General features: G+C 48.4%; 1 protein-coding gene and 1 long non-coding RNA gene across 3 annotated transcripts; one reads left to right on the top strand and one right to left on the bottom strand.

Moving 5' to 3' along the window:
* Window positions 1-3,263: 3,263 nt before the first annotated feature.
* On the bottom strand, window positions 3,264-4,090 carry LOC127296491 (uncharacterized). The gene is made up of 2 exons (XR_007848512.1): window positions 3,788-4,090; window positions 3,264-3,718 (listed from the first exon to the last, which is right to left on the bottom strand). It is a non-coding gene; the product is annotated as an uncharacterized lncRNA (long non-coding RNA).
* Window positions 3,640-26,386, top strand: LOC127296474 (S-type anion channel SLAH2). 2 transcript variants are annotated; one of them, XM_051326557.2, is made up of 4 exons: window positions 3,640-3,773; window positions 24,102-24,305; window positions 24,401-24,946; window positions 25,040-26,386. In XM_051326557.2, exons 2-4 carry the CDS (start codon window positions 24,120-24,122, stop codon window positions 26,189-26,191), a joined length of 1,884 nt encoding a protein of 627 aa, XP_051182517.1. In that variant the 5' UTR covers window positions 3,640-3,773; window positions 24,102-24,119; the 3' UTR covers window positions 26,192-26,386. The 2 variants fall into 2 exon arrangements, with proteins under 2 accessions (XP_051182517.1, XP_051182527.1); XM_051326567.2 differs by lacking the exon at window positions 3,640-3,773 and adding an exon at window positions 23,845-23,959.
* Window positions 26,387-27,640: the final 1,254 nt, after the last annotated feature.

Here is a 27,640-nt window from a genome sequence, read left to right as displayed (position 1 = left end):
AGCGGGCAGCGGAAGTAGTAGCTCCTCCTTGAATCCGGCAGCACGACGGCGTGGTGGCGGTGGCGATGGAGATCTCCGGCGGAGCTTCGCTAAGCGTCGCGGGAGAGGGGGAGGAGTGGGGCGGCTAGGGTTTGGGGAGAGGGGGTGGCCGGCCTCCTTGGGGTGCGGCCAAGGTGGTGGTGTTGTAGTGGCCGGCCCCCTCCCCTTGGCCCCTCATTATATAGGTGGAACCCCCAAGTGTTGGACTACAAGTCTTCGAATAAGACCCCAACCCAAAACCTTCCATGTGTAGGGAAACCTACCCAAGGTGGGATTCCCACCTCAAGTGGGACTCCCACCCTTCCATGAGGGGGGTGGCCGGCCACCCTTGGTGGAGTCCACCTGGGACTCCACCCCTCTAGGGTTGGCCGGCCATGGGAGGTGGAGTCCCTTCGGGACTCCGCCTTCCAATTTGATTTCTTCTGGACTTTTCTAGAACCTTCTAGAACCTTCCATAAAATCTTCCGGATCATTTTAAATCTTATAAAATGACTTCCTGTATATGAATCTTATTCTCCGGACCATTCCGGAACTCCTCGTGATGTCCGGGATCCCACCCGGGACTTCGAACAAAACTTCGAACTCTATTCCATATTCAAGTTCTACCATTTCAACATCAAACCTTAAGTGTGTCACCCTACGGTTTGCGAACTATGTGGACATGGTTGAGTACTCTCTCCGACCAATAACCAATAGCGGGATCTGGAGATCCATAATGGCTCCCACATATTCAACGATGACTTCAGTGATCAAATGAACCATTCACATATGATACCAATTCCCTTTGTCACGCGATATTTTACTTGTCCGAGGTTTGATCATCGGTATCACTCTATACCTTGTTCAACCTCGTCTCCTGACAAGTACTCTTTACTCGTACCGTGGTATGTGGTCTCTTATGAACTTATTCATATGCTTGCAAGACATTAGACGACATTCCACCGAGAGGGCCCAGAGTATATCTATCCGTCATCGGGATGGACAAATCCCACTGTTGATCCATATGCCTCAACTCATACTTTCCGGACACTTAATCCCACCTTTATAACCACCCATTTACGCAGTGGCGTTTGATGTAATCAAAGTATCTTTCCGGTATAAGTGATTTACATGATCTCATGGTCATAAGGACTAGGTAACTATGTATCGAAAGCTTATAGCAAATAACTTAATGACGTGATCTTATGCTACGCTTAATTGGGTGTGTCCATTACATCATTCATATAATGATATAACCTTGTTATTAATAACATCCAATGTTCATGATTATGAAACTAATCATCCATTAATCAACAAGCTAGTTAAGAGGCATACTAGGGACTCTTTGTTGTTTACATATCACACATGTATCAATGTTTCGGTTAATACAATTATAGCATGGTATATAAACATTTATCATAAACATAAAGATATATAATAACCACTTTTATTATTGCCTCTTGGGCATATCTCCAACAAAATCCATGTGAAGACTAAAGAGTTGATAGAGAAGAAAGGCAAGAGCAATGCTGCAAGGATGAACAAGAAGCGCAAAGAGATGTTGTTCAAGCCTGGTGATATGGTCTGGGTACATTTTCACAAGGATAGGTTCCCGAAGCTGCGGAAGTCTAAGTTGAAGCCTCGTGGTGCTGGTCCTTACAAAGTGCTTGCCAAGATCAATGATAATGCATACTCGATAGATCTTCCAGTTGATGAGTTTGGTGTCAGTAATTCTTTCAATGTTGCTGATTTGACACCATATGACGGAGAAGACCTTGGAGCGTCGGGGTCGATGCCTTTTGAAGGGGGGGAGATGATGAGGACATCCCTACTACACCACTACCTCCGTCACTGATGAATGAAGATGAACCTGCTGTGAAGCTCAAGTCTAATGAAGTTCGGATTGGACCAATTACAAGGGCTCGTGCGAAGCTACTTAAACAACAGGTGAACTTGTTTCTAAACGATACTTTGATTGATGAGAACTTTATACTGCCTAAGTCCTATTACTTATGTATCATCAGGTATCAAGAGGAGACGAGCATCGCACGAGGAGTAGAGGAGCAGCTGGACATGAAGACGGACGTCAAGATGGACGTGAAGCTGGACATGGAGCTGGACATGAAGATATCTCATGAACGCGCGAGGGAGGAGCGGGAGGCATGCGCGAGAGGACAAGTCGATGTCCAGGCCGGCCCAGCGCCCGGTTAGACCGGCCTCCAGACCGGCGCGCCAGGTCCCTGGCCCGGTTGATCGGGCGGCAACCGGATGCGTCGTACCGGGGCCAAACCGGACGAAGTTTTGCGAACTTTCCGGTTCGCCGCCCGGTTGACCGGATGCCAGACCGGCCAGCCCGGTCCCTGGCCCGGTTGACCGGATTCCAGACCGGATCTGTCCGAGTCTGTCTCGACCAGAACTATTCTGGGTCGGTTTTACTTGTAACTTTCGACCAGAACTCGTCCCGGACGCCTATATAAGTGCCTTGGACGACCCCCTAGCTGCTTTAGACCACGTTTAAGATAAACCCTAGTTCTTAGTTGTTATCTATGCAAAACTATTGAATACTACTCTCCAATTCGTTGCGATCTGGAGTTTTATGCTACTGAAAGTTTGTGTGATCTGTTGTTCCATTGGGGATTAGAAGATTGCAATCTACCGCTTCGTGGTCGGCGGCTACGTGCGCAAGTGTGTGGAGTTGCGAATATCTTGCAGGGTTGAGAGCTGTTGCATTTGCATCAGGAATCAATCGAGAGACTTCGTCGGCGTCATACAAGTTATCATTCTCATCATCATCGATTCCATCCGCTGCTACCATCGTGTGTTCATCACCACCCGTCGCTTACTGAGAAGATCGGGCCACCCCATATCATAGGCTTTGATGACTGCCCATCGGTTGAACAGATTTTGTGTGTTGATTTGCCTCTTGTGCATGTGTTTCACTCCTGTCGTGTTCTTGGGTGAACTATCTTCGGAGTTCGGTTGGTCCTTTTGACGGACCTGTATGTAAAATGTAGCTAATGTAAGGTTCTTTTTTTTCTTTTCCGTTATTTTAGTTTTAATGTTACAGAATTGGGCGGTGTCTTGAGCTCGTTTGGTAAAACAAAATTGCTGTTTTGTACAACAGAATTGCCCCCAAAAAACAGATGCTTACGATCAACGCTAATACAAAAAAGAACTCGGCTTAATTTTGAATGGAAGTAAGTTTGGTTCTAGAGTTCTGATGGAGGAGGAAGGAGCGGCCGAGATTAAGGACTTAGCCGAGATACATTTGGTATCGGCAGCTATAAAACTGATTGTTACATGAAGACAAATAAAAATAAAAATCTGAGTATATGGTTCCATATTTTAACATAAAGTTACCATTCGTGATATTTATTCCCCGGAAGAGAAAAGCTGTGCATTCCTTTTGAAGCAGATTTGTTACTCCTTTTTGCCCAGACACCTCATCGACTCCGCATGTATAAACCAGAGCAACAGGAAATCAGAGAGGAGAGAGAGAGAAATAGACCCCGCGTGTTCTTCCACCGCCTGGAACCAGCTGTGGGAGGCAGCGCCGGAGAAGGAAGCCTCCGGGAAGCTTGAAGCCCTCGTGCTCTTTGCCCACATAACTCACATCCGTCCATAAGAACAACCCACTATATATGCAGCCGCAAACCTCCATCGCCATTCGCATCGTCGGCATCAGCAACACCGCGTGACTCTGCTCGGATCGCCGCATCATCAGTCCCCAGATTCAAGCTGCCCCCAACTGCTAGGTCAGTGAACTTACCGATCTTTGTAGTAGTACTTTGCAATGCTTCATGTGGGGCAAATCTTATTCTTGCCCGCTCCATCGGCTCGGCAATCTCCTCTCTGGTTGCCGCTGTTTGTGGCCTTGGGTTTGAGTGGCTATTTTGGTTATAGTTCTGGCCGCTCCTCTCTGTTTCTTGAGGACATTGTTTCTTCCTCTTCTCGCTTTAGATACTATTCCTACGGTTCACCTCAGAAGAAGATAAGTTTCTTAAGAGAGACACATTTGGACGCGGAAATCTGGGACCAATCTTGCTCCTTCTCTGGAAGCGTGGAAGCTGAGTAGACGAAAAATAGATCCTACATGCAGTATTTGGAGCATGGTCCTACTCAATACAGCAAAGGTACCGAGTTGCTAGTATTCAGTATAGCAGAGTTAAACCAATAGGATAGTAGATGGCTCTAGTCGTTTTCCCGGGCCATACTTGAGCTGTAATCCCTAGTTTGCCCTGTCTGACACTTGTCTCTTTCAAAGTGTGAAAGTCGCCCAAAAAACTGATAACTTGTGCTGGCTGAGAATTGCTATCATGGGGGTGTCTTACACAGATAAAAAACGTAGAAACAAAGCTGAGTAGATGAAAAAAGAGAGAAATAGATCCTACATGTTTGGAGCATGGTCCAACTCAATTAATAGAGTTGAATTAATAGGAAATATTAGCAGAACACTCTAGTCGTTTTCCTGGGCCATACACCTTTGAGCCCCTCCTTAGTTTGCCCTGTCTGTCGCTTGTCTCTGAAGTGTCAAAGTCACCCAATAAACTGAAAGCTTGCGCCGGCTTAGAATACACCACATGAATTGAATTACTATATGCCCTTGAATAGTACAGGAGTTGATTATTAGCGATCAGAATAAAATACAAGACACGTAGCACATCCGTCGCCCGACAGAGGAATCTTGGGAGAAGAGTTGTGTGTGTGGCAATGGCTGGTGGGCATTGGAACTCTGGAGGTTCGAAACCATAGAACAAAATGGGGAATCAAAGAATGCGGTTCCATGATAAGTACTCCTAGATTGACATGCGGTTCCATGATAAGTACTGCTAGATAGACATGTGTCTTGTCTGCGGTGCCATCGCTATTCACCACACATTTCATCTTTTCTCAATTTTTTTTGATGATAGAAATATGTTATAATACCAAGATGATATCAATTACACATAGCTTTTCCTGTTCAAAAAATTTACACCCAGCCTTTCCAATAACATAATGTCAAGAACGGATCTATACATCAAAGATGCACACAACCAATAAAATGGCCATCGCTTACACTAGTAGAAAATCTCTCATGCGTACCGGTTCCAGAGAGGCATTCGTACCGGTTTTGCAACCGGTACAAATTATTCGGCACTAAAGCCCCCCCCCTTTCGTACCGGTTGCTTACGAACCGGTATAAAACAGGCCTCCACGTGGGCCACCAGGAGAGCTCAGGGCTAAGGATCTTTGGTACCGGTTGGTAATATGAACCGGTACCAAAGGTTCCCCCCGCGGCAGGGAATTTTCCCAAATCTCTGCCTTGTGAAGAATTGGCTTTTTAGGGTTTTGGAGAGGTTTAGGGATATCGGTTTGTTTCATATCGCGTCGATGCACCAGAAACGCGTTTGGGTTTAGGTAGTACATGAAGATCAAGATGATGCATAGCAAGTTGGTGCATATAATATAACACACATGTTATTGCATAAGATCGCAAATTAAGTAGCACTATGCATGAAGATCGATCTTCATGCATAGTGGTGCTCTCCGAGGCGTACTCTATATATGTCTATTACATGTAGCATAGTGGTACTCTTCGAGTCAACTATATATGTAACATGTACATCTTCATTCATAGTGGTGCTCTGCGAGTTGTGGTATGACGTCCCGAAGGAAAAATCCCGCCAATTCCTCGCCTATTGCTATGAAGCGGTCATCGATTGAGAGCTTGTTCCGCTTTCTTGCCAACTATAAAAGAATAAGATACAAATGAATACATGAAACAACTATTACTGAAACTCAGCACAACTTATGATAACAAAACAAATTTGTGAAGATTGTTTTTGTACCTCTTTATTTCTTTCATTATTCGTTCTCTCGTTGACAATTCTGCGGATGTACTCGCAAACGAAGAATCCACAGAGATCGGTCCCCGAAGGTTGTTGCGGGCATTTCTTTACAAGAATATAATTCAATCAAACAATAGTCAAGTATGATAATTGAAAGGTGTGTGGACCTAGGTAGTACTACTTACTTTCGCCTTCCATCGCAGCTTCGGTGTCCATTCACGGGACGTATCTTCCTTGATGAAAGTTTCCCATACGCTGCTCGACAAAAGAAAATGCATAAAAGAGTCATCAATTAGTTCATAGCAGGAAATTAACGAAACAAACCGATAAGAATTAAAATTACCTTCTGAGCATTAAATAACAAGACAAGTATAGTTCCGATTTTTTGCTTAGTGAGTCATAGACTTCAACTTCTCCAATTTCCAAATTGATGACGAGAAGAATAAAGTGAAACCTACGCACGTTTCAATATGTAGTCATTAGTTAAAATTTTGACATACGGTGAGCAAAATATAATGTGTTATAAGACAAGTAAGACTCACTCGAAGTTGTAAGGCCAAAGTATTAGCTTTTTGTCACGTTGTCGCTTCAAAAACCTTAGCAAAGTCTGCGGTGTATCCTTGTTATAGAGGGGATCCTCTATGGTTTTAACATGCATTGTGTGCGGGTCAATGAACCCAATGTACGTGATATCGTCCCTTTTGCATTCGAGCATCTTCGATCTGCATAATAGAGCGCACAAAAGATTATAATCTGCAGACAATGAACGACTTCTCAAATTAAATAAATAAATCACTTACGAGACAATAGCAGCGATGATTGATTTGTCGAGGGCCCGGAGATTGTATAAGCGAAAGAGTTCGGCGAAGTCAACGTTCACACGGTACTCACGGAAGTAGTGCTCTTCCCTAACTCGCACCATGATAGTCTGGATCCCTTCCTTTGAGGCCTTAAGGTACCCACGAATGCAAGTTACGCATACATGTTGGTACCTTCCTGAGATTCTCGACCAAATCTTTCCCTTGAACAAACCGATATGCTCGTTCTCAAAGAAAGGCGTAATCGATTGCGTCTTGTCGAGAACTTTGAACGGTCTTCCCGTCAAACACCTTGAGAGGGGCGACCGATTGAACGGGTTGTTGTCCGAGCTGGTAGACACTGTGTATCCCTTTTATCTCCCTGATACCCGATTTAACGGGTTTTGTCGCCTCGATCATCTTGTCATACGACCTTTCAATAGAACGCGCATAGTCGGATGGCGGCGATGGTACAGGGTCATATAGATTGTCAGCAGTACGCACAACTTTCTCCCGATCTAGTGTCTTCTCGAAAGGTATCTCTGCACTTTCGGTGCAAAAATTTCTTCACCTCGGCCTGAACGGCCTCCGCGTTTTCCTCTGGAGTTTTTCCCAAGGTAACTTCTCGGGAGGCGGCGGTTGTTTCTCCTTTCTAGCTTTCTTCCTAGGCGGCGTACCGTTCCGCTTAACGGACGCTGTCTTACGCGGAGGATCTCGAGATGGTGGACTCACGCTGGGGTCCCTCTCGAGGTAGGTGTGGACTTGGCTGCTCACCGGGACTGCCACCGGGAGGAGTCGATGGCATTTGCTTTGCTCATGTGTAGGAGTCGGTGGCCTTTGCAAAAGGACGACGTACTTCTTCGGCCATAGGGCGAAACCGTGCTTGACATCGCCCAGTGTCCTCTCATCTTCACCTCTAGGAATATCAAGCTCCACTTTTTCAAACCCCGAAACAACTTCATCCACCCCGACACGAACACAACCAGGTGGAATGGGCATATGATGGTGCATTGCTCCATCTTCACTTGGGTACACATAGCCGACCGCCACCTTAACAGACGCGGTCCTGATTAACATATGTAGCTCGCAATCTGTCTTCTCCGTGACATAATCCACGGGGTAGCTTCCTCCACATCCGTCAAGATGCGAGGAACCGACACGCTTCTTCGCCGAGATGGGGCAGCATCGGCTTGTGGATCCCGTAGAAACAGCGGCTGATCGGGTGCCCTCTCGATTTCTCTCAAGAGCCTCCACCCTAGATAACAACTCCGTTACAATGTCGGCGTCCTTCTTCTTCTTTCGCGAACGGCTTCTATAAGTGTCGTGGCTGTCCGGCCACGCTTCCTTCATGGTGAGACCTGGGCGAGCTCGTGCCGTCCAACATGTTCGGGGTTCCCCCGAGCGAGTGTCGGCTCGTCATTCTCTCGATCGGGAATGTACTCTCCCTTTCTGACCTTTTCAATTGCATCTACAAGCTTCGGTACAATTGCCTCAATTTTTTCCTTCCATTTTCCCTTCGCAACGATCAACCCTGTCTTTGGGTCCAACCCTGCCCCATGAGCGAACAACCAGAACTTGGACCGTTCGGGCCGGTCCATGTACGTGGAGTGATTCCATGATCCATCAGTTTATTCTCAAACGCTGTCCACTTGAATGGCACTCTTGTAGCCACCTGACCCCAAATGATGCGGAAGTTTCTTCTTTGCAGCATTTTCGGTATTTTTCTTCGATCGGGACACAAACTTAGACGATTTCTTATACTCCTTAAATGCGGCCCGGTGATCTTTTATCTTCACTAGATTTTCGGTATTATCATCGAATACTTTGGATCTTCATTCTTATATTTGTCCCATAAATTTTTCTTGAAGCTCTGGAATTGTATGGCCATCTTCTTCCATGTCCATTCCTTGACTTTATTCTTCTGGCCTTCCGTCATGTCTTCCGGTAGGCTGAACTTTGTCAGTAGCGTGTCCCAAAGAAATTTTTTCATGTTGTCGTTGACATAAGTAGCACCACTCTCCGGGTTCTTCGGCTTATGCCACTCTTGAATGCTGATCGGTACATGGTCCCTAACAATAACTCCGGATTGACTTGTAAATTTGCGGCAAAACTCCTTGGGCTCCTTTGGTTCACCATTATCCTTGAATGCCGTGAGGGCTAACCTGCCCTCGCCCTTTAGCACCCGCGTCGGGCCTCGTTTTGTTCTAACAGACTTGCTCGATGATCCAGAAGGCTAAAAGAAAAAATTATTCGTTAATAAGTGCAATACAAATAAATGAATGCATCTAGGGATGAACACAGACTAATTGATACATAGATATACACCTCGCCGGAGTTTGTGATGGACACTTCATTGTCTTTTCTAACTTGTTCAGACTCAAGTCCCTCGCCATAATCATTCAGAAAGTCTTGGTACTCGTTGTCATCTCCATCGTCGGGTTCCGGACCACGGGCACTCTCATAGATCAATCGCTGCACCGCTTCTTCCCCCTCCTCATCTCGGACGAAGGTGTCGTCCTCCATACCTCAATGTCCTTTGCCAAAATTAAGAAAGCAATTGTATTTCATTCATCATGGATAACAATTGAAATGAAGAAAGCAAAAAACCCTAACCCTAACCCTATCCCCCTCCTCCTCCGCCACCGCCACCGCCACACACTCGGCGTTCCCCCTCCTCCTCCGCCACCGCCACTCCTACTCGGAGTATGGAACTATGTATGTATCATAGTATAGTTCAAAAAACTTATTCAAATATAAACATAAATATAGGTGGAGAAGGATACGTGTTATTATGTTTCTGTTAGCTGAGCTGACAGAGTGCAAGCCAAATTATAAATATGTTCCCGAAAGTAAACTAAAAAATCAATCTATGCAAAAGAAGCAGAATGCCTAGATAGAAACGAAATGCTCAGATATGGCCTAGCGCAAGGGCCGGTGGGATTCGGCGCTGATATTCAGGCGCCGCAATGCCGGTGCCGGACCGTGCCGCCGCCACGGGCGGCGGCCACCACCGCGGCCACGCGCACCTCGCCAACTACATCCACCTGCGCCACCACCACCACCCGACCCCTACACCGACGACGACGACACAAACGACGGCCTCACCATTATTACTCCTAATAGACAGCACAAAACACACTCAAAACCGAAGCAATGCCGGCGCGTCGACGACGAAGTCCAGCACCATGACGTCGTCGAGCAAGGGCTGAGGGCGGCCTTGGCCTCCTCCACCTTGGCGTCCCCCCGAAGCTGACCCCGGCGCCCTTCCCCTCCGCGGCGGCGGCCCTACTGGCCTCGCGCACCCCCTCCACGAGCCGCGCGACCTCCACCCCGTCCTTGACCTTGGCGAGCGTGAGCCGCACGGCGGCGCCGGGCGCGACGGGGGACGGGAGGTCGGCGGCGTTGACCCGATCGACGGCGGTGGCGTCGAGCGCGTTGCCCTTGCGCCGCCGCGGCGCCGCCGCATTTCATCGAGCACCTAGAGCGCGTCGGGATGTGCTCGGCGCGGCGAGGAGGAAGACGCGCGTCCGACGGCGGCGGCAACGACGGCGTGGCGTGGCGACGGCGTGGCTGCGGTGTGCGGCTGCTTGCGCGGTGAGGAGCGGCGTGCGGGCGAGGGAAGGAGAAAGGGAGGGGATGGCGACGGCGGCCGGCGTGGAGAGGAGGGAAGAAGCTTACCTTGCCGGCGCGAGGGGAGCTGCTGCACGCGGACGACAGCGACGGCGATGGCGTGGCGACGGCGTGAGTGCGACTGCGGCGCGGCGTGGCTCGGACGGCGCGCGGCGTGGCTGCGGACGGCGGCGTGGCTCGGACGTACGGTCGCGCGCGTTGCAGAGTGTCGATTTGGGGATTTCCCCTCCCGCGCGCCTAAGTTAACACAGGGGAGGGGCCTTTGGTACCGGTACGAAAGGTCTTTCGTACCGGTTGGTGGTACCAACCGGTACCAAAGGTTTTTTTTGGTTTTTCTTTTGCTGCTTCTTTTGTTTTTCTTTTTCTTTTCTTTTTCTTTCCTGTTTCTTTTGCTGTTTCTGTTTCTTTTCTTTTTATTTTCTGTTTCTTTTCTTTTTATTTTCTGTTTCTTTTCTTTTGCTTTTCTATTTCTTTTTTCTATTGCTTTTCTTTTTTTTTCTGTTTCTTTTCTATTCCTGTTTCTTTTTCTTTATTTTCTATTTATTTTTTCTATTTATTTTTTCTATTACTTTTCTTTTTCCTTTCTTTTCTATTTATTTTTTCTATTACTTTTCTTTTTCCTTTCTTTTCTATTTCTTTTCTATTTATTTTTTCTATTTCTTTTCTATTTCTTTTCTATTTATTTTTTCTATTACTTTTCTTTTTTCCTTTCTTTTCTATTTCTTTTCTATTTCTTTTCTATTTATTTTTTCTATTACTTTTCTTTTTCCTTTCTTTTCTATTTCTTTTCTATTTATTTTTTCTATTTCTTTTCTATTTCTTTTCTATTTATTTTTTCTATTACTTTTCTTTTTCCTTTCTTTTCTATTTCTTTTCTATTTCTTTTCTATTTCTTTTCTATTTCTTTTCTCTATTCTATTTCTTTTCTTTACTCTCGCCACGACGCCGTCCGCACAGGAAACTTTCCCGCCCCGACGTCGCGCGGGAAACTTTTCGGCCACGACGCCGCGCGGGAAAAGAAACGGCGGGAATGAAATTTTATTACGATTGAACTCGAATTAAAAGTACATAGCTTAACTGAAAATTAAAGATACATGACCAAATTCTACTGGGGAGTCATTCAGTCATACTCCTGCCTAGCCCTGTAGTACTCGCCCTTTGTAGTCGTCGTAGTCGCCGTCATCATCGTCGGCGGCATCGGGGTCGCGGTACTCGAACGTCGGCGGGTGAGCACGCGTGGGCTGGGACTGAGGGTAGCGCAGGCGGGGGCCACGGTAGGCCATGACGCCCTGGAGAGTCCGGCCGCGCCACCACAGCCGACGGCCGGCCTCGTTGAAGTTCGGAGGAGGCGGGCCGCCCTCCTCGTGCCTGGCAAGCGCCCTCTCACGCCGATTGATGAAGAAGCTTTCCCAAGTCGGGCTGTAGTCGGGATGCCACTGGGGATTCCTCCGCTGCTCTGGCGTGAGCTCGAAGTAGTAGTGGTTCGTGATGGCCATCTCGCGCGCCACACCTAGAGGGACTGGAGGGACCGGTACGCCTCCGACGCTTAGCAACCAGCCGGTCGGGACGCGGTAGCCCGGCGGGCAGGGGTAGTTCGAGGCGCAAAGCGCCTCCGCCTCCCGGGGGGTTAGAGATGCGATGGAAGCCATGGGAGAGAATGATGAGGTTTGCAGATATGAGTCTAGATGTGATATGTAAATGGTGGCCAAGCCTACGTATATATAGTGAAAAAATGGCGGGAAGACAGAGGCGGGAACCGGTGGAAAGCGCGGGAAGAAAATAGGCGGGAAGACAGATCGAGGCAAACCTTTAGTACCGGTTGGTGGGTGCAACCGGTACTAAAGCTGTCGGCAGGATAAGGACGCGTGGGTAACCTTTAGTACCGGTTGGTGGGTGCAACCGGTACTAAAGCTGTCGGCGGGATAAGGACGCCCTGCTCGATGAGATAAAGTATGTAGCGCACGACGCCCTGTCGGTGGGATAAGTACGCGTGGGTAACCTTTAGTACCGGTTGGTGGGTGCAACCGGTACTAAAGCTGTCGGCGAGATAAGGACGCCACCTGCTCGATGAGATAAAGTATGTAGCGCCACGACGCCCTGTCGGTGGGATAAGAACGCATGGGTAACCTTTAGTACCGGTTGGTGGGTGCAACCGGTACTAAAGCTGTCAGCGAGATAAGGACGCTCTGCCTATAAAAGGAGCATCGATACACCATGGGAAGCAGCTCAACAAGCCAACATGGATGGAGAGTTTCATCACCATGGATGGAGGAAAGGGTTGGGAAATCTCCGTGGCGGAACTTGTCGAAGATGCCCTTGGTGCACACGCCCTATGGCATCTTCGGAAGTTCCGCCTCGGAAAAATTTCCCTGCAAGCCCGTGGAAGACTCCATCTCCTCTAACAAATGTTGGGGAAAGGGTTGGGAAATCTCCCGTGGCGGAACTTGTCGAAGATGCCCTTTGGTGCACACGCCATATGGCATCTTCGGAAGTTCCGCCTCGGAATTTTTTTCCTGCAAGCCCGTGGAAGACTCCATCTCCTCTAACAATGTTGCGGAAAGGGTTGGGAAATCTCCCGTGGCGGAACATATCGAATATTCCCGTGGTGCACAATCCCAATATATTGCATATTAGGAAGTTCACTCGGGCGAAAATTTCCTGCAAGCCCGCGTGACTTAACTAGTAAAACAAGCCAACCATCTCCATTGTTAATATCTTACATACAGTAACATCATTACACAAAAGTGATTTCCATATTGAGATACACAAGTTATGATCCCTATATGTAGCTAGCTAGTCTTCTGAGTTTTCTTCGCTCGTTTCCCTTTCTTCTTACTGCGACGCAACCATGGACAATCTTCATTGTTTAAGATGATGCTTGGGTCAATTTTTACCTTGAAGGGTGGAATATCGTCAAACTTATTATAATCTTCTGACATGTCTGTCTTGTCCTCTACTCCCACGATGTTTCTTTTTCCTGAAAGAACTATGTGCCGCTTTGGCTCATCGTATGATGTGTCCTCTTGCCTTTCTTTTCTTTTTTTCGGTTTGCTAGACATATCCTTCACATAAAAAACCTGAGCCACTTCACTGGCTAGGACGAATGGTTCGGTGTCGTACCCAAGATTCTTGAAATCCACTGTAGTCATTCCGTACTGCGGGTCTACCTGTACCCCGTCTTTCAGGTTGAACCATTTACACCGGAACAAAGGGACCTTGAAATTAGGTCCATAGTCAAGTTCCCATATCTCCTCTATGTACCCATAATATGTGACCTTGTTCCCATTGCCATCTTCTGCATCAAAGCGGACACCACTGTTTTGGTTGGTGCTCTTTTTGTCTTGGGCGAAAGTGTAAAATGTGTTCCCATTAATCTCGTACCCTTGAAAAGTCGATATAGTAGAAGATGGTTGCTTGGCCAACAAGTACAGCTGCTCGTCATCGGTGACATTCATGAGACGTGTTTCCAACCAACCGCCGAAAGTCTTCATGTGTTCTCCATCAATCCAATCTTCACGTTGCTCCGGGTATTTAGAGCGTAAGATCTCCTTGTGTTCCTCTTTGTACGGAGCCACCAAGATGGAATTAAGTAGAACTGTGTAGTGTGCTTGAGTGAAAGAATGTCCGTCCATACACGTTGCTGATTTCTTTCCTAGTGTGCCTTTTCCACGCAGTCTCCCCTCATAGCGCGATTCAGGAACACCGATCGGCTTAAGGTCAGGAATAAAGTCAACACAAAACTCAATGACCTCCTCTGTTCCATAGCCCTTGGAGATGCTTCCTTCTGGCCTAGCACGGTTATGAACGTACTTCTTTAAGACTCCCATGAATCTCTCAAAGGGGAACATGTTGTGTAGAAATACAGGACCGAGAACGCCAATCTCTTCGACCAGGTGAACTAGGAGATGTGTCATAATATTGAAGAAGGATGGTGGGAACACCAACTCGAAGCTGACTAGACATTGGACCACATCCTTACGTAAATTTTGTAGAGTAAGTGGATTGATCACCTTACGAGAAATTGCATTGAGGAACGCACATAGCTTCACAATGGGTACTCGAACATTTTCCGGCAGAAGCCCCCTCAATGCAACCGGAAGTAATTGTGTCATAATCACGTGGCAGTCATGAGACTTTAGGTTTTGAAACTTTTTCTCCGACATGTTTATTATTCCCTTTATATTCGACGAGAAGCCGAGACGGGACCTAGATGCTACTCCGGACTTCAAAAAAGATCTCCTTCTCCTCTTTGGTAAGAGCATAGCTGGCAGGACCTTGATACTTCTCTGGATTCAGGTTGTTTCCTTCGTGGATACTTTCTTTGGTCTGCCGTGCATCCGGTGTATCTTTTGTCTTCCCATACACACCCAAGAAGTTTAGCAGGTTCACGCAAAGATTTTTCATCACGTGCATCACGTCGATTGCGAGTGAACCTCTAACAATTTCCGATAGGGTAGCTCCCAAAATATCGACTTCTTCTTCCACATGGGTACGTGTCCGTCAACATCATGCGGAACAGTTGTCCGCCGGGACCCTTTCCAAAGATCACTTTTAAATCCTTGACCATATCATATATAACTTCCCCATTAGGGCGGGTAGGCTTCGTTCGGTTATCTGCCTCACCTCCGAAATGCTTTCCTCTCTTTCTTACGTGATGTTGTTTTGGAAGAAATCGACGATGCCCCAGATACACATTCTTGTTTCCCAAATAATTACTATCAGTCTCACCTAAACAGTGTGTGCATGCATTGTATCCCTTGTTTGACTGCCCTGAAATGTTACCAAGAGCAGGCCAATCATTGATGGTTACAAATAACAACGCTCGTAGGTTAAATTCCTTTTGTTCGTGCTCATCCCACACAGTACACCTTCGTCACGCCACAACTCTAAAAGTTCTTCAACCAATGGCCTCAGGTACACATCAATGTCGTTGCTTAGGGTTGCTTCGGGCCCTGGATGAGCACGGCATCATAATGAACTTCCGCTTCATGCACAACCAAGGAGGAAGGTTATAGATACATAGAGTCAACGGCCAGGTGCTATGGTGGAGCTACTGCTCCCGAAAGGATTAAAGCCATCGTACTTAGACCAAATCTTAAGTTCCTTGCGTCATCTGAAAATGACTTGAACTCTCTGTCGATTTTTCTCCACTGCGACCCGTCGACGGGGTGTCTCGGCATCACATCTTTCTTACGGTCCTCTTTGTGCCATCGCAACAACTTGGCATGCTCTTTGTTCAGGAACAAACGTTTCAACCGTGGTATTATAGGAGCATACCACATCACCTTCGCAGAACCCTCTTCCCGGGGGTGGACTCACCCTCAACATCGCCGGGGTCATCTCGCCTTTGATCTTATACCTCAATGCACTACATACCGGGCATGCATTCAAATTCTCGTACTCCGCGGTAGAGGATGCGGTCATTGATGCATGCATGTATCTTACGCACCTCTAATCCTAGAGGGCGGACAACCTTCTTTGCTTCGTACGTGCTAGAGGGCAACACGTTCTCCCTGGAAGCATCTTCTTTATTATTTTCAGCAACTTTTCAAATCCCTTGTCGAGAAGTACCATTCTCGCCTTCCATCGCAGCAATTCCAGCGTGGTACCCAGCTTTTTCTCGACCATTTTCGCAATTTGGGTACAACAGTTTGTTGTGATCCTCTAACATTTTCTCCAACTTCAACCTCTCCTTTTCATTTCCGCAGTTCATCTTCGCATCAAGAATGGCCCGACCCAAATCGTCATCCGGGTCATCAAAAATCGGCTCATCGAAAATGAGCTCTTCTTCACTTCGTCTTCCCCCATTCTACTACCACCGTCTTCGGTGAATAAGCTGGGATAGTTGTCACTATCCTCTTCTTCTTCGTTGTCTTCCAATATAACCCCTCTTTCTCCGTGCTTGGTCCAACAATTATAGCTGGGCATGAAACCATTCTCCAGCGAGGTGGACGTGAAGGGTCTTCGAGGTAGAGTAATCCTTCATATTCTTACAGAACTACATGGACAATACATGAAACCATTCGACCACTGTTTGCCTCAACCACGTTGAGAAAATAATGCATGCGATAATGAACTCGGGATGGCACCGGTCACCGTACATCCATTGTCGACTCATCTGCATTTTATATGTATATCAAAAATCATTAAGTACACAACATCATGGATATATGAGTGACCAACTTAATTAATATTCAAGTTCATCACATAAAACTAATTGTTTTTATAAAAAAGAAGAGGGGCTCACCGAGGTGGTACCGTGCCGGCTAGGGGACGACGCTAGCGATCGACGGCGGTGAGGACGGGGATGATACTAATTAAAACCTACAAAACATACCATAATTTCAGCTCAAATTGCATATAAAAAAATAAAATCACTAACTTAGGCATTTCATCGAACACCTTGATTGCACTACAAAAATAGTACGAGTTAAAACTACCAAAGAACTGAGCTAAATTAGGAACGCCGGAAGGAAGGATGATATTGCTAACCCTTGGATAGATGTATGCCGTTAATCTTGTTAAAATGGTGGAGAAAAATAAAGATTATTGGAGTGTGAGAGGTGGAGAAAAATTTAGAGTGTGAGGAAGAAGAGAAAATGAGAGCCGGCGGGGGGCTCGGGACGATCTGGCGATTTTGATATGGCTGGGTACCCTTTGGTACCGGTTCGTGTTACGAACCGGTACCAAAGGTCCAGCCCGGGCCCCACCACGCATCTGAATTTTGGCCGAAGACCTTTCGTACCGGTTCCTAACACGAACCGGTACGAAAGCCCCTCCCAAACCGGTACCAAAGCTCCTCGCCCACCTGAGCCCTCAAACCGGTACAAATGGCCCCATTGGTACCGGTTCGTAAGGGAACCGGTACCAATGGCTTAGATGGATGTGAGGTTTTCTACTAGTGTTACTTCATAAAATTGGACGATGGTGCTTTCAATTGTGACTCTTTCTGGCGGTGCATCCGGGATCAGGAGGTCTTTTCATCGTCAGTTCATAGGATTTTATACGGGAGGTGTTCCAATGTCCAAGCAAAGTTTTTTCTTTTGTTATTAGTGGCCGTAAGATAGCTTGTGTCCCAATTCGATCACAAAACTTGTTTCTTTTCGAGGGTTTAGCAATTTACGGAGCGGCGCGTATCTTTCTGGCCATTTTTGGGAAAGTGGGAACTCAAACGAAATTGATGCCAGAAAATCTGGAATCCACGCCAATCATATACGTTGCCGCGCATTTGTGGCCAGATGCTGCGGAAAACTGAAGTGGGGCCTGGATCATGTGATTGGGTGGAACGCCAGTGCAACCAAGGAGGCAGGCCACAAGAGGATATGAGAAGCGGTACTTGGCAGCATACATGCCGATCGAACAAAATCTCGCAGCCGTGCATCCTACCCCAACCACGTGGCCCGGCGTGGCTGTGTTCCTTTCACGTGGCCCAGGCGCCACGGAACGGAGCATCGATCCATGCTGGATCCCTGCCAACGACGGCCACCGTGGAATGGATCGACGACGCGCAGACCGGCACCTATTTTACCCCGTGTTAATCGAGGAAGAACTGTAGTTTTAGCCTCGCTATCTTATCCTGACAAGTTGGGACCCTGCAGGGCTGGTCGCCAAGTTTAGGACCGGGAGCTAACAACGCACGCCGCCGCGGCCTCGTTTTAGCTTGGCCATCGTCATCCGTTGTGGCTTTCCTACGCTAGGCTAGGTGCTGGTTCCGGCGACCCTCTCCTGTCCTGCCGGACCGGCTGCCGCGGCCGCCCATCTCCAAGCTCCATCCTAGACAGACGCTCCGGCCATTATTCAACGATCGTCAGTGGTCGTCGCTAGCTGTCTCAGGTAATCCAGATAATCCTAGTAGCTTTGCTTCTCTCTGCATCTTGGCGGTGTGCGTGGCGAATAAATTAGCTAAGCTAGCGATCAATCAACTTGCGCGACCAACCCCACGGCGGCCGTACGCCTGGGAGAAACGGCATTATATTGTTTACCAACTCTTGAATTGACAAGATTTGTGCCCAAGCGCGTGGCGCGGCCTGCGCCGTCGAAGCCGTGTCAATACCATGCATCCGTTCGGCCTGGGATTAAGGCGTAAACCAAGAGCTACGGTACGGTAGGTTAACCTCATGCATAACAAACAGGCTCCAGCTAATCTCATCGATCTCGTTTAGGTCCTATCTCGCCAGGACATGACGAGTCTTTGACTCAAATTTAAAACCTTTCTTCGCATTGCACAAGTCATCCCTTCCTGGGACATGCGGCGTCTCGTCTATCGACGGACGATCGACCTACACCACCCTAGCAGACGGCGACGTGCGGCCCACGACCCATCCATTGATTTTTAGACAGCGGCCGCTGCTACTGCTTCTTCCTGTTTAACGGGACGACGGCGACGGCTGAGCTTGTCGTGTCTCCAGGATGTCAAGCCTTTCCATGCGCAATATAATCGATTGGACCTTGACATCTCCTACGGCTAGGGGTATACATTGTCAAGACGACGGCGACTGCCCGGGACCGCCCATTTTTAAGCAGTCACGTCCTGCATGCGAGTTCCTCTCCGATTTGAACTTTGCATGCACACAACACGCGGGATATATATAGCTGGTTCCCCCCAAATATATGAACTGTCCACGCATCAACAGCTGTTTATCTTTGTTTTGCACCGTGAATTTTGCCCCGGCCTGAAATTGCTCCTGCCACTACTAGGAATTAGCCTACCGCCGGCGCCTTCGTGTTCGCCGGTGGCAAGCCCTTATCGCCGGCGCCTCCCAATTCGCCGGTGGTAAGTGGCAGTTATCGCGGCAGATTGCGCAACTCGCCAGCGGCGGCATGCCACCTGTTCTAGGTTGTAACTTGTGATAACTGATGAGTCAAATTTGCTGAATATTAATCAACGGTAGTGCAAATATAATCAGCCTTACATCAAACCCTTAACGATGCAAAAATCCTCAAATTTTGCTTCGATCGAAGCCTACATTGGCAAATTCGGCAAAATCTAAGCCCAGATTTAACCAACTTAAAGGTAGATCTACACATTACCACGACCACCATATTGACCCGAAGAACAAGTAAGGGGATAATCGCTCTTATCGATGGAAAATTAAACCTAGCAGCTAAGATCTACCATGAATATGATGAGTAAGCACATGACAAGCCTACTAAATATATATCTACCACCCTACAATCATATCTGAGTAGGTTGAGGGGTTACTGCCATTGACAGAAGTCATGAAGTAGAGCTTGAGATACGAACAAAGCGCGTCATCGACGCCGATGAAGGCTTGTTAAGAGAGAGGGTGCGTCGGTCGATTACCTACTCTTCCGTCGTTGCTCTTCCAAGCAGTGATCCTTGATATATTGTCGACACTGCAAACTCCGACGACAAGAGGAGAGGGCGGGTGTGAAAGAACGGGTGATAGGGGAGAGTGAGCGGTGACGGGAGTTATGGCGCGCGTTCTCGGTGCGTCATGCCGTCGCTTGCTATTTCTCGCCCGCGCGTGCGCATCCACATGTCCACTTTGCAGTCGCTCGGGCCAGCCCTGCCACAAATGACTGGTTCGTGGGTTTCTCGTTGGCTAACTTTCGGCATGTTTTAAGAACCGTGTGATACATGCCCAACTCTACGTGTGGACAACAGAAAAGTTTAGCCCACTCGAGCCGAGAAAGGTCTATGTGAGCTACCAAACACATCTTTATTCGTGTCTAGGAAAAAAACGTGGATTTTGTTTCCGAGAAAATGGCGTAGCACTACTCATAATGGTAGTGCATAAGAGCAAGTACAATAAGTCCTAGTTAGCTGGCTATAAGGATTAAAATAGTATATTATTGCTTAGTTGGAGGAGAGAGAGGAGCAGAGAGAAGGAGAGTGGATTCTTATGCAAGAGTCAGCTCTAGCACGTGCTCCTAGGCACTTTGTGAGAGTGAAAGGTGGGCCACACATTGATTAAGTACTACATTTTTATAGCTCACTATTGTATATGTTGGCTCTATGTTGGCTATAGATGACATGGCACTTGGCTTATAGCCAGTAGCTGGCTATACTATTGGAATTGCTCTAATCAGTACACCTCAACACATTTTGGTGACATGGTAATAAATGAAGAAAGAGGATAAGATGGTAACTAGCTATGTTACTATAATATCACACTTTTTAAAATAAAATGAATCTATAACCTAATAAATATTAGATACTACCCGCGATAGAGGTTGTAACATACTTCCCACTATGATCTAGTCTTACTGAAACGAATTTGGGAGCAGCAAATTTGAATGGAAAGCAGCACATTTGCATCCATATCTTGTGGAACCGAAGCGAAAGCGTGACCGGCCAGGAAATACGATACAGTGGAACTGCCAGTGCGCATCTTACGAGGATCCATCATCTTTTTACCGACCCGGCCTGTCTAACCAAGGTGGCAACAGCCACAAAAAGGACAGGAGAAACGGTACTTGGCATCACACATCACACATGCATGCCGATCGATCGGACCAAATCTAGTTGCCACAATCGCCGTTTCATCCTGCCCCAACCACGTGGCCCGGCGTGGTTCTGTTCAGTGTGGCTCATGGGCCGACCACCGTTGAATAGACCGAGCTAGATGCGCATTAGACCGTCCAATTTCCCGCCACGCTGATCGACCCAAAATAGCATCTGCACTCTTCATGTTGGTAGCTAGTATTATTATCCTGTCCCTGGCAATGTAGGTCCCCGGCTGGTCGCCATGCTTACGACGTACGGACGCCGGTCCAGCCAGCCAACAACCACGCCGCCGCGCGCTCGTTTTAGCTTGGCCACCCGATCGACGTCCGCCCGCGCCCGTTGTGGCCTTGCGCCTAGGCTAGGCTAGGTGCTTGTTCCGGCGGGACGACCCTCCCCTGCCTGCCGGATCGGCCGGCGCGGCCGCTCGATCATATCGCCGCCGCCAGCCTTTGCTCGTCGACGTCCCCGGTGGCCGTCGTCGTCCTACATATATATATGCTCCCTAGCTGTCTCAGGTAAACCAACGGCGCCGTACACCTCCGACAGCAAGGATTGTTTATTTATTATGATTCCATCTCGGACAGATTTGCGCATGTTCTTGCGCAGACGCTTGACGCGCGCCGATGTACGTTCCAATTAGTACAATTTAGGTTCTTGAACGCGCGTGGCGCGGCCTGCGCCGTCGAAGCTTTCGTACGCGAATACTATATCTACCAGCAAGCAGCTGGCCGGGGATTACGGCGTAAACCAAGAGCTATAGCTACGGCTCCTCCACCTAATCTTATTATCGACCTATACTCGAATTTTAAACTGGACATGACATGATAGAGTCCCTGACTCGAAATTTTAAACCGGGCCGCCTCCTTTGTCTTGCACAAGTCATCCATCCTCGGACATGCGGCGTCTCGTCTATCGCCGGACAAGACGACGCCACCGTTGCAGACGTCGACGTACGCCGCTCACCACACGCGCCCATCTGTTCAGTGACTTCCGTCCAATCTTCTGTCAATCTGTTGCATGCTGGACCATCGTCGATATGAGTAGATTTCAGCGATCGAGGGCGACGGCTGAGCTTGTGCTATCTCCAGGAGGCCAAGCCATTCCACGCCCGATCGATCCTATCATGATCCAACGGGCATGTATTCTTCTGGCCAATCCGACGGCGACTGCCCTGACCCCGCCCATTTTTAACCAGTCATGTCCTGCATGCATGCGAGGTTCTCTCCGATTTGAACTTTGCATGCAACAGCTGTTTCTGTCCGACATGAACACGGCTAGCTGTTCCTCTCTTGCACCATCAATTTTTCCTCGGCCTGGAATTGCTCGAGCCACCTGGTATAGGTTGTACAGTTATAATGACTGATGACTCAAATCTGTTGAATATATGACCCAGCGTTTTCAGGCCTGATACCGGGAAATGCAACAAGGGAAATTGCACATCAGCTCCTAGTTGCCTAGTACCATGGAAATCAATTTTCAGTGATATTTCATCAGAATTCGCTGATTTCAGTTGATCACAAAATAATTGCCTTTGGTCAAAATATTTCAGTACTATACACATTAATTCAAAAAAAAAAATCAAAATTTTGAATATATGACCCAGCGTTTTCAGGCTTAATATGAGGAATGGAAATTGTGCAGCACCACCTATTTCTCCAAGTTTTCTTCAAATTTTTGAATATATGACTAGCTAGTTACTCTCTACGTTTTCAAAATAATTTGATTTCTCATTTTGATCCAAGTCAAATTTCTCCAAGTTTGACCTCATCTTTTTTTTAAACAGGCCGGGGCAAAAGCTTTTCCCCATTCGGTTAATTAAGAACAGTGTTCTACAAGACCGTAAACGTTCTTTATTATAAAGATTACCCTTCTGGTATCATTCCGCCCAAACCCTTAGCACCCACCCAAAGACGAGCCTCTTTTTTAACCTTGTCAAATACTATATGTGAAGGAGCTTGCTTGTTGTGCAAGACGTTACCATTGCGTCCATTCCTTAAATTGTCAACATTTACAACATGCACTCTGTATATGTTTTTCTATAAAATTGGAATGGAGGAGTGCATGCCAATTTGAAATAGTTTGACGTACTTAGGATAAAATTATGACTCCGATTGTATATTTTAGAATGGATGGAGTGCATGCCAATTAGATAGAAGCTTGATTTCTTACTGCCATTTGACTAAACCCGCGTTTGGATTTAACTGACTTCTGATCATGTCGTTTAATCCACAAGTTGTTGCAAGTTGTATTGGCCATCTAGCTAGATCTTTCTTCTTTCCTTGATTACTTTTATTCGTTCAGTGCAACAATGTTGAGCAAATCGAGCCTGTACACTTCCAGCAAACCTAAGATATTGAAGTGTTGGGTCGGATCGACGGGTCACGAGATTGAAACGAAGCCTTGCTTTAGGGACGCGACATTATCTTTCCGGTTCTGAAAGCGACACCTGAGTGGAGTGCGAGACAGAAGAAACAAACTGAACTGACATCCAAGAATGAGGCCTGCCAGTAGCTTCCACCCAAAATGCACGTTGCCGCTTCAGAACGTGGTAAAAATTCCTGCAAATGTACAAGTGCAGGACCGATCGCCACACTTCGGGAGCCAGGGAGCTAATTGGGAATGTTTGTCAGTTAACGAAAAAACAGTCTGGAAAGGTTAGTCAGTTAACAAAAAAGACAGTTTGGGAAGGTTCCTCTAAATATGTAGCTTAGCTAGACACTGGTAGTAGTAGGGGATCGTGTCCACAAATATTCCAGCACAGAAAGATGAAGATAAAACAGAAGCTACACAGCTCGTTCTGCCCGCCTGTTTCAGTAGCTTCCACTACTGGCAGGTGGTGACGCGTCCTCCCTAGAACTCTAGAAGTACTCCACATACAGCTGCTAGTGAAGCACTGGGTCGTTGCCCACTGATGGGACCAGCACCAACCAGCCAGTCATCGGCTCATCATTCATGTATACATGGCGCGTTAGTTTTCCTATTTTAATGGTCACGCAGCTCACCGCTTGCACATGCTCTGTCCTCCTCTGGATCGCCTCCAAGATTTTCACATCTCTCGATCTTCATCGGAATGATTCTGGTGCCTAATGTTCTGATCAATTCCTGCATCCGTGCCTAATTAAGCAGAACCGTCTAGCAATCTCCTAGGGACACTAGCGAGAACTGTTGATCATCCGCTGGTCCAGCTGGACGTCGACAGTTTCACGGCGCCACTAGTAAGTTGGCAGACAAAACATCGATTTGCTCTTGATTCTTGAAAGTTTGGATGGCGACATGGATGATGCAGAAAGGACACGCTTAACTGTTGCTATTTAAGCTCTCACTTGTTCTCACACTTGCTCGATATGTGCCGCGCAGGTCTCCTCTGAGTGAGCAATGGAAGCCAACAGAAGCAAAAGCAGCACGACCGGCGCCGAGGTGCCGTCCCTCCTCGCCAACGTCGAGGTCTCCCACCTCGACGGCTTCGACACCACCACGCCGGCGCCCAGCCCGCACCCTCCGCTCAGTCCCCGCACACAGCAGCAGCTCAACCAAGATGACGCGACCCGCCCCACCGGCCGGGTGAGTTCTCTTCATCGATCTCTGTTCCATCGATCGTTAATGGCTGGAAGAAGCAGAGCTTGGACGGCATGACCGATTTCGGTTGTTTAATGCAGGTGCGGCCCCTGGACCGCGTCACGCACCGCAGCGATGCGGCCATCCCGCAGTTCGACTCGCCGTTCCAGCCGCCGGGGTCCCGCCACGCGCCGCACGTCTCCATCAGCCTGCCCTCCTCGCCCACCGGTTTCTCCGAGCACCACCTTCCGCCGCACGCGGGCGGCGACGGGGCCGAGCTCCACCGGCTGTCCAGGACGAGCGCGGCGGACGAGGCGGAACGCCCGCCCATGCACCATGCTGGCAGGACGAGCAAGGTGATGTTCCGGTCGCAGCCCATCCCCGGCGGGGTGCCCGCGCACATGGGTGGACGGATGAATAGCCGGGCCGGGCGGACGATGAACCGGGGGCGGTACGACTCGTTCAAGACCTTCTCCGGGAAGCTCGAGCGGCAGATCACCCACCTTGCTGGCGGCGGCGTGCCCGTCAATACCCCGGAAGAGGAGGAGGTGGGAGACGCCATCAGCGGCGAGCGCACGGCGTCCTTGGCTCCCAATGTTGATCGCTTCTTCGCCGCGCTGGAGGGGCCCGAACTGGACAAACTCAAAGTAAGTTAACTCTTACCAAACTGTCAGTTGTCATTGCATCGATTTCTTTGCTTCCATACAGTACCTCATGCTCCAGTCGTGTCCTTTCTCCAGTCGTCGGAGGCGCTGGTGCTGCCGTCGGACAAGAAGTGGCCGTTCCTGCTCCGGTTCCCCGTGTCCACCTTCGGTATGTGCCTTGGGGTCAGCAGCCAGGCCATCCTGTACAAGACGATCGCGACGGCGCCGCCCACGGAGTTCCTTCACGTCAGCCTCAAGGTGAACCTTGTGCTCTGGTTCATCGCCGTCACACTCATGTCCATCATCACGGCCGTCTACGCCTGCAAGATCGTCTTCTTCTTCGAGGCCGTCCGCCGCGAGTACTACCACCCCGTCCGCGTCAACTTCTTCTTCGCGCCCTGGATCGCATGCATGTTCCTCGCCATGGGCGTACCGCCCTCCATCGTCGCCGAGCTGCCCGGATGGCTCTGGTACGCGCTCATGGCCCCCATGCTATGCCTCGAGCTCAAGATCTATGGCCAGTGGATGTCCGGCGGGGACAGGCGGCTCTCCAAGGTCGCCAACCCGTCCAACCACCTCTCCATCGTCGGCAACTTCGTCGGCGCGCTGCTCGGCGCCTCCATGGGGCTCAAGGAAGGCCCGCTCTTCTTCTTCGGCGTCGGGATGGCGCACTACGCCGTGCTCTTCGTCACCCTCTACCAGCGTCTCCCCACCAACGCCACGCTGCCCAAGGACCTGCACCCCGTCTTCTTCCTCTTTGTCGCCGCGCCCAGCGTCGCCTCCATGGCATGGGCCAAGATCACTGGCGAGTTTGGGGTCGGGGCCAAGCTCGCCTACTTCATCGCCATGTTCCTCTACGCCTCCCTCGCCGTCCGCATCAACTTCTTCAGGGGCATCAATTTCTCACTCTCATGGTGGGCCTACACCTTCCCCATGACCGGCGCTGGCATCGCCTCCATCCGCTACGCCACCGTCGTCGACAACACCTTCACCAGGGGGCTTTCCCTAGGCCTCTCCTTGCTCGCCACGCTCACCGTCACGGGCCTCTTCGCCACCACCATGGTGCACGCATTCATATTCCGCAACCTCTTCCCCAACGACATCGCCATCGCCATCACGCACAAGAAGATCAGGCCCATCATGGAGCTGGAGCAGAGATCAAATGACGACGACAGCCGCTCAGGCAGCAGCACCACCACCAAGGACATTGAGGCCGGCCCGACCGCCGCAGTAGCGCCAGAATCCTGAAGAATTCCTTCGCTCATCAGATTTTCGATACATTGCCATGTAAAGGAGTTCGTTTGCTTAGGCGCTGGCACCCGCAGTGTGCGTGGCTGGTGGGTAGACACGATCGTCGTAGGAATGCTTCCTGGTGGTGTAAAGCGGAGAGGAGCTTTCAACTCTAGTACTAAAACTTTTCCGAAAGCATTTTTCACTACATAATCTAGTTATTTTTGCATAGCATTAAGCAAACAAATCTATCATGTGATGATAATTTAATCATATTCCCAAATTTAGAAAAAAAATGTTCTAAACAATTCGACCAAAAACATAAAAGAAGAAGAAAAAAGTCTGATCACTCACTAGCAATTGGATCCAAACAACCACCAAAACATCATCCGAACTACAAAACCTAGGCCATTCACAAACTTCACCAGCGTCATCGTCAATCACCGGGGGCTCTCCCTAGGTCTGTCCCTGCTCGCCACGCTCACCGTCACGGGGCTCTTCCCCACCACCAGGGTGCACGCATTCGTCTTCTGCAACCTCTTCCCCAACAACATCTCCATTGCCAACACCCACAAGAAGATCATGCCTAGGTAAAAAAAAAGATCATGCCCATCAAGGAGCTAGAGCAGACATCACACGACGACGACAACATGAAATATAAACATTAATTGTAAAACTAGAAATATTAATAATACATCTTTATTATTGCCTCTAGGGCATATTTTCATCATGCACCTCCACAAGGTTCTCTTCCCCCTTTTAACTTTGTATTACTATGTTGTCTTGTGTATTTCAATCTTTCATATTCTTGGTATGTCTTATTTTCAATCATTGATCTTATTAGCCTAATGCTTAAATGCTTAATGTGTAGTACTCATTCTACTCCATGTTGTAAGGACATTCATCTAATGGATCCAATGATATGCGTATCGGTCTGTCTCCACACATACAGATGAAAGCCCTATGACGTCCACTACGGCTTCTTAGCCTCTCCCTCACACTTCGAACGCCAAGAGAAGAATCTGACCGCATGCTAGTTCTTCTTGTAAACTCGTACTATTGCATCTCGACAGTTTGCACAAGAACTTGTAACTCATGCTTGTGATACTCTTCTTGTAACTTAAGGTACTAGATGGTAAACCATTAGACATGTCCTTACTCACCACGCTCACCGTCACAGGACTCTTCGCCACCACCATGGTGCACGCATTCGTCTTCCGCAACCTCTTCCCCAACGACATCTCCATAGCCATCACGCACAAGAAGATCAGGCCCATCAGGGAGCTGGAGCTAGCAACACGGCGAAGACAGCTGCTCAGGCATCAGCACCACCAAGGACATCGAGGTCGGATCGACGGCCGCAATAGCGCCAGAATATTGAAGGCTCGGATTTTCAATACATTGACATGTAAAGGATATTGTTCAAGTTCTTTTTCTTAGGCACCGACAGTGTGCGCACAGATGGTG

Source organism: Lolium perenne, chromosome 1 (assembly GCF_019359855.2).
Source record: "Lolium perenne isolate Kyuss_39 chromosome 1, Kyuss_2.0, whole genome shotgun sequence".
Classification (NCBI taxonomy): Eukaryota; Viridiplantae; Streptophyta; class Magnoliopsida; order Poales; family Poaceae; genus Lolium; species Lolium perenne.
Note: the sequence above shows the minus strand (reverse complement) of the source record. Positions and strands in the feature narration are given on the sequence as shown.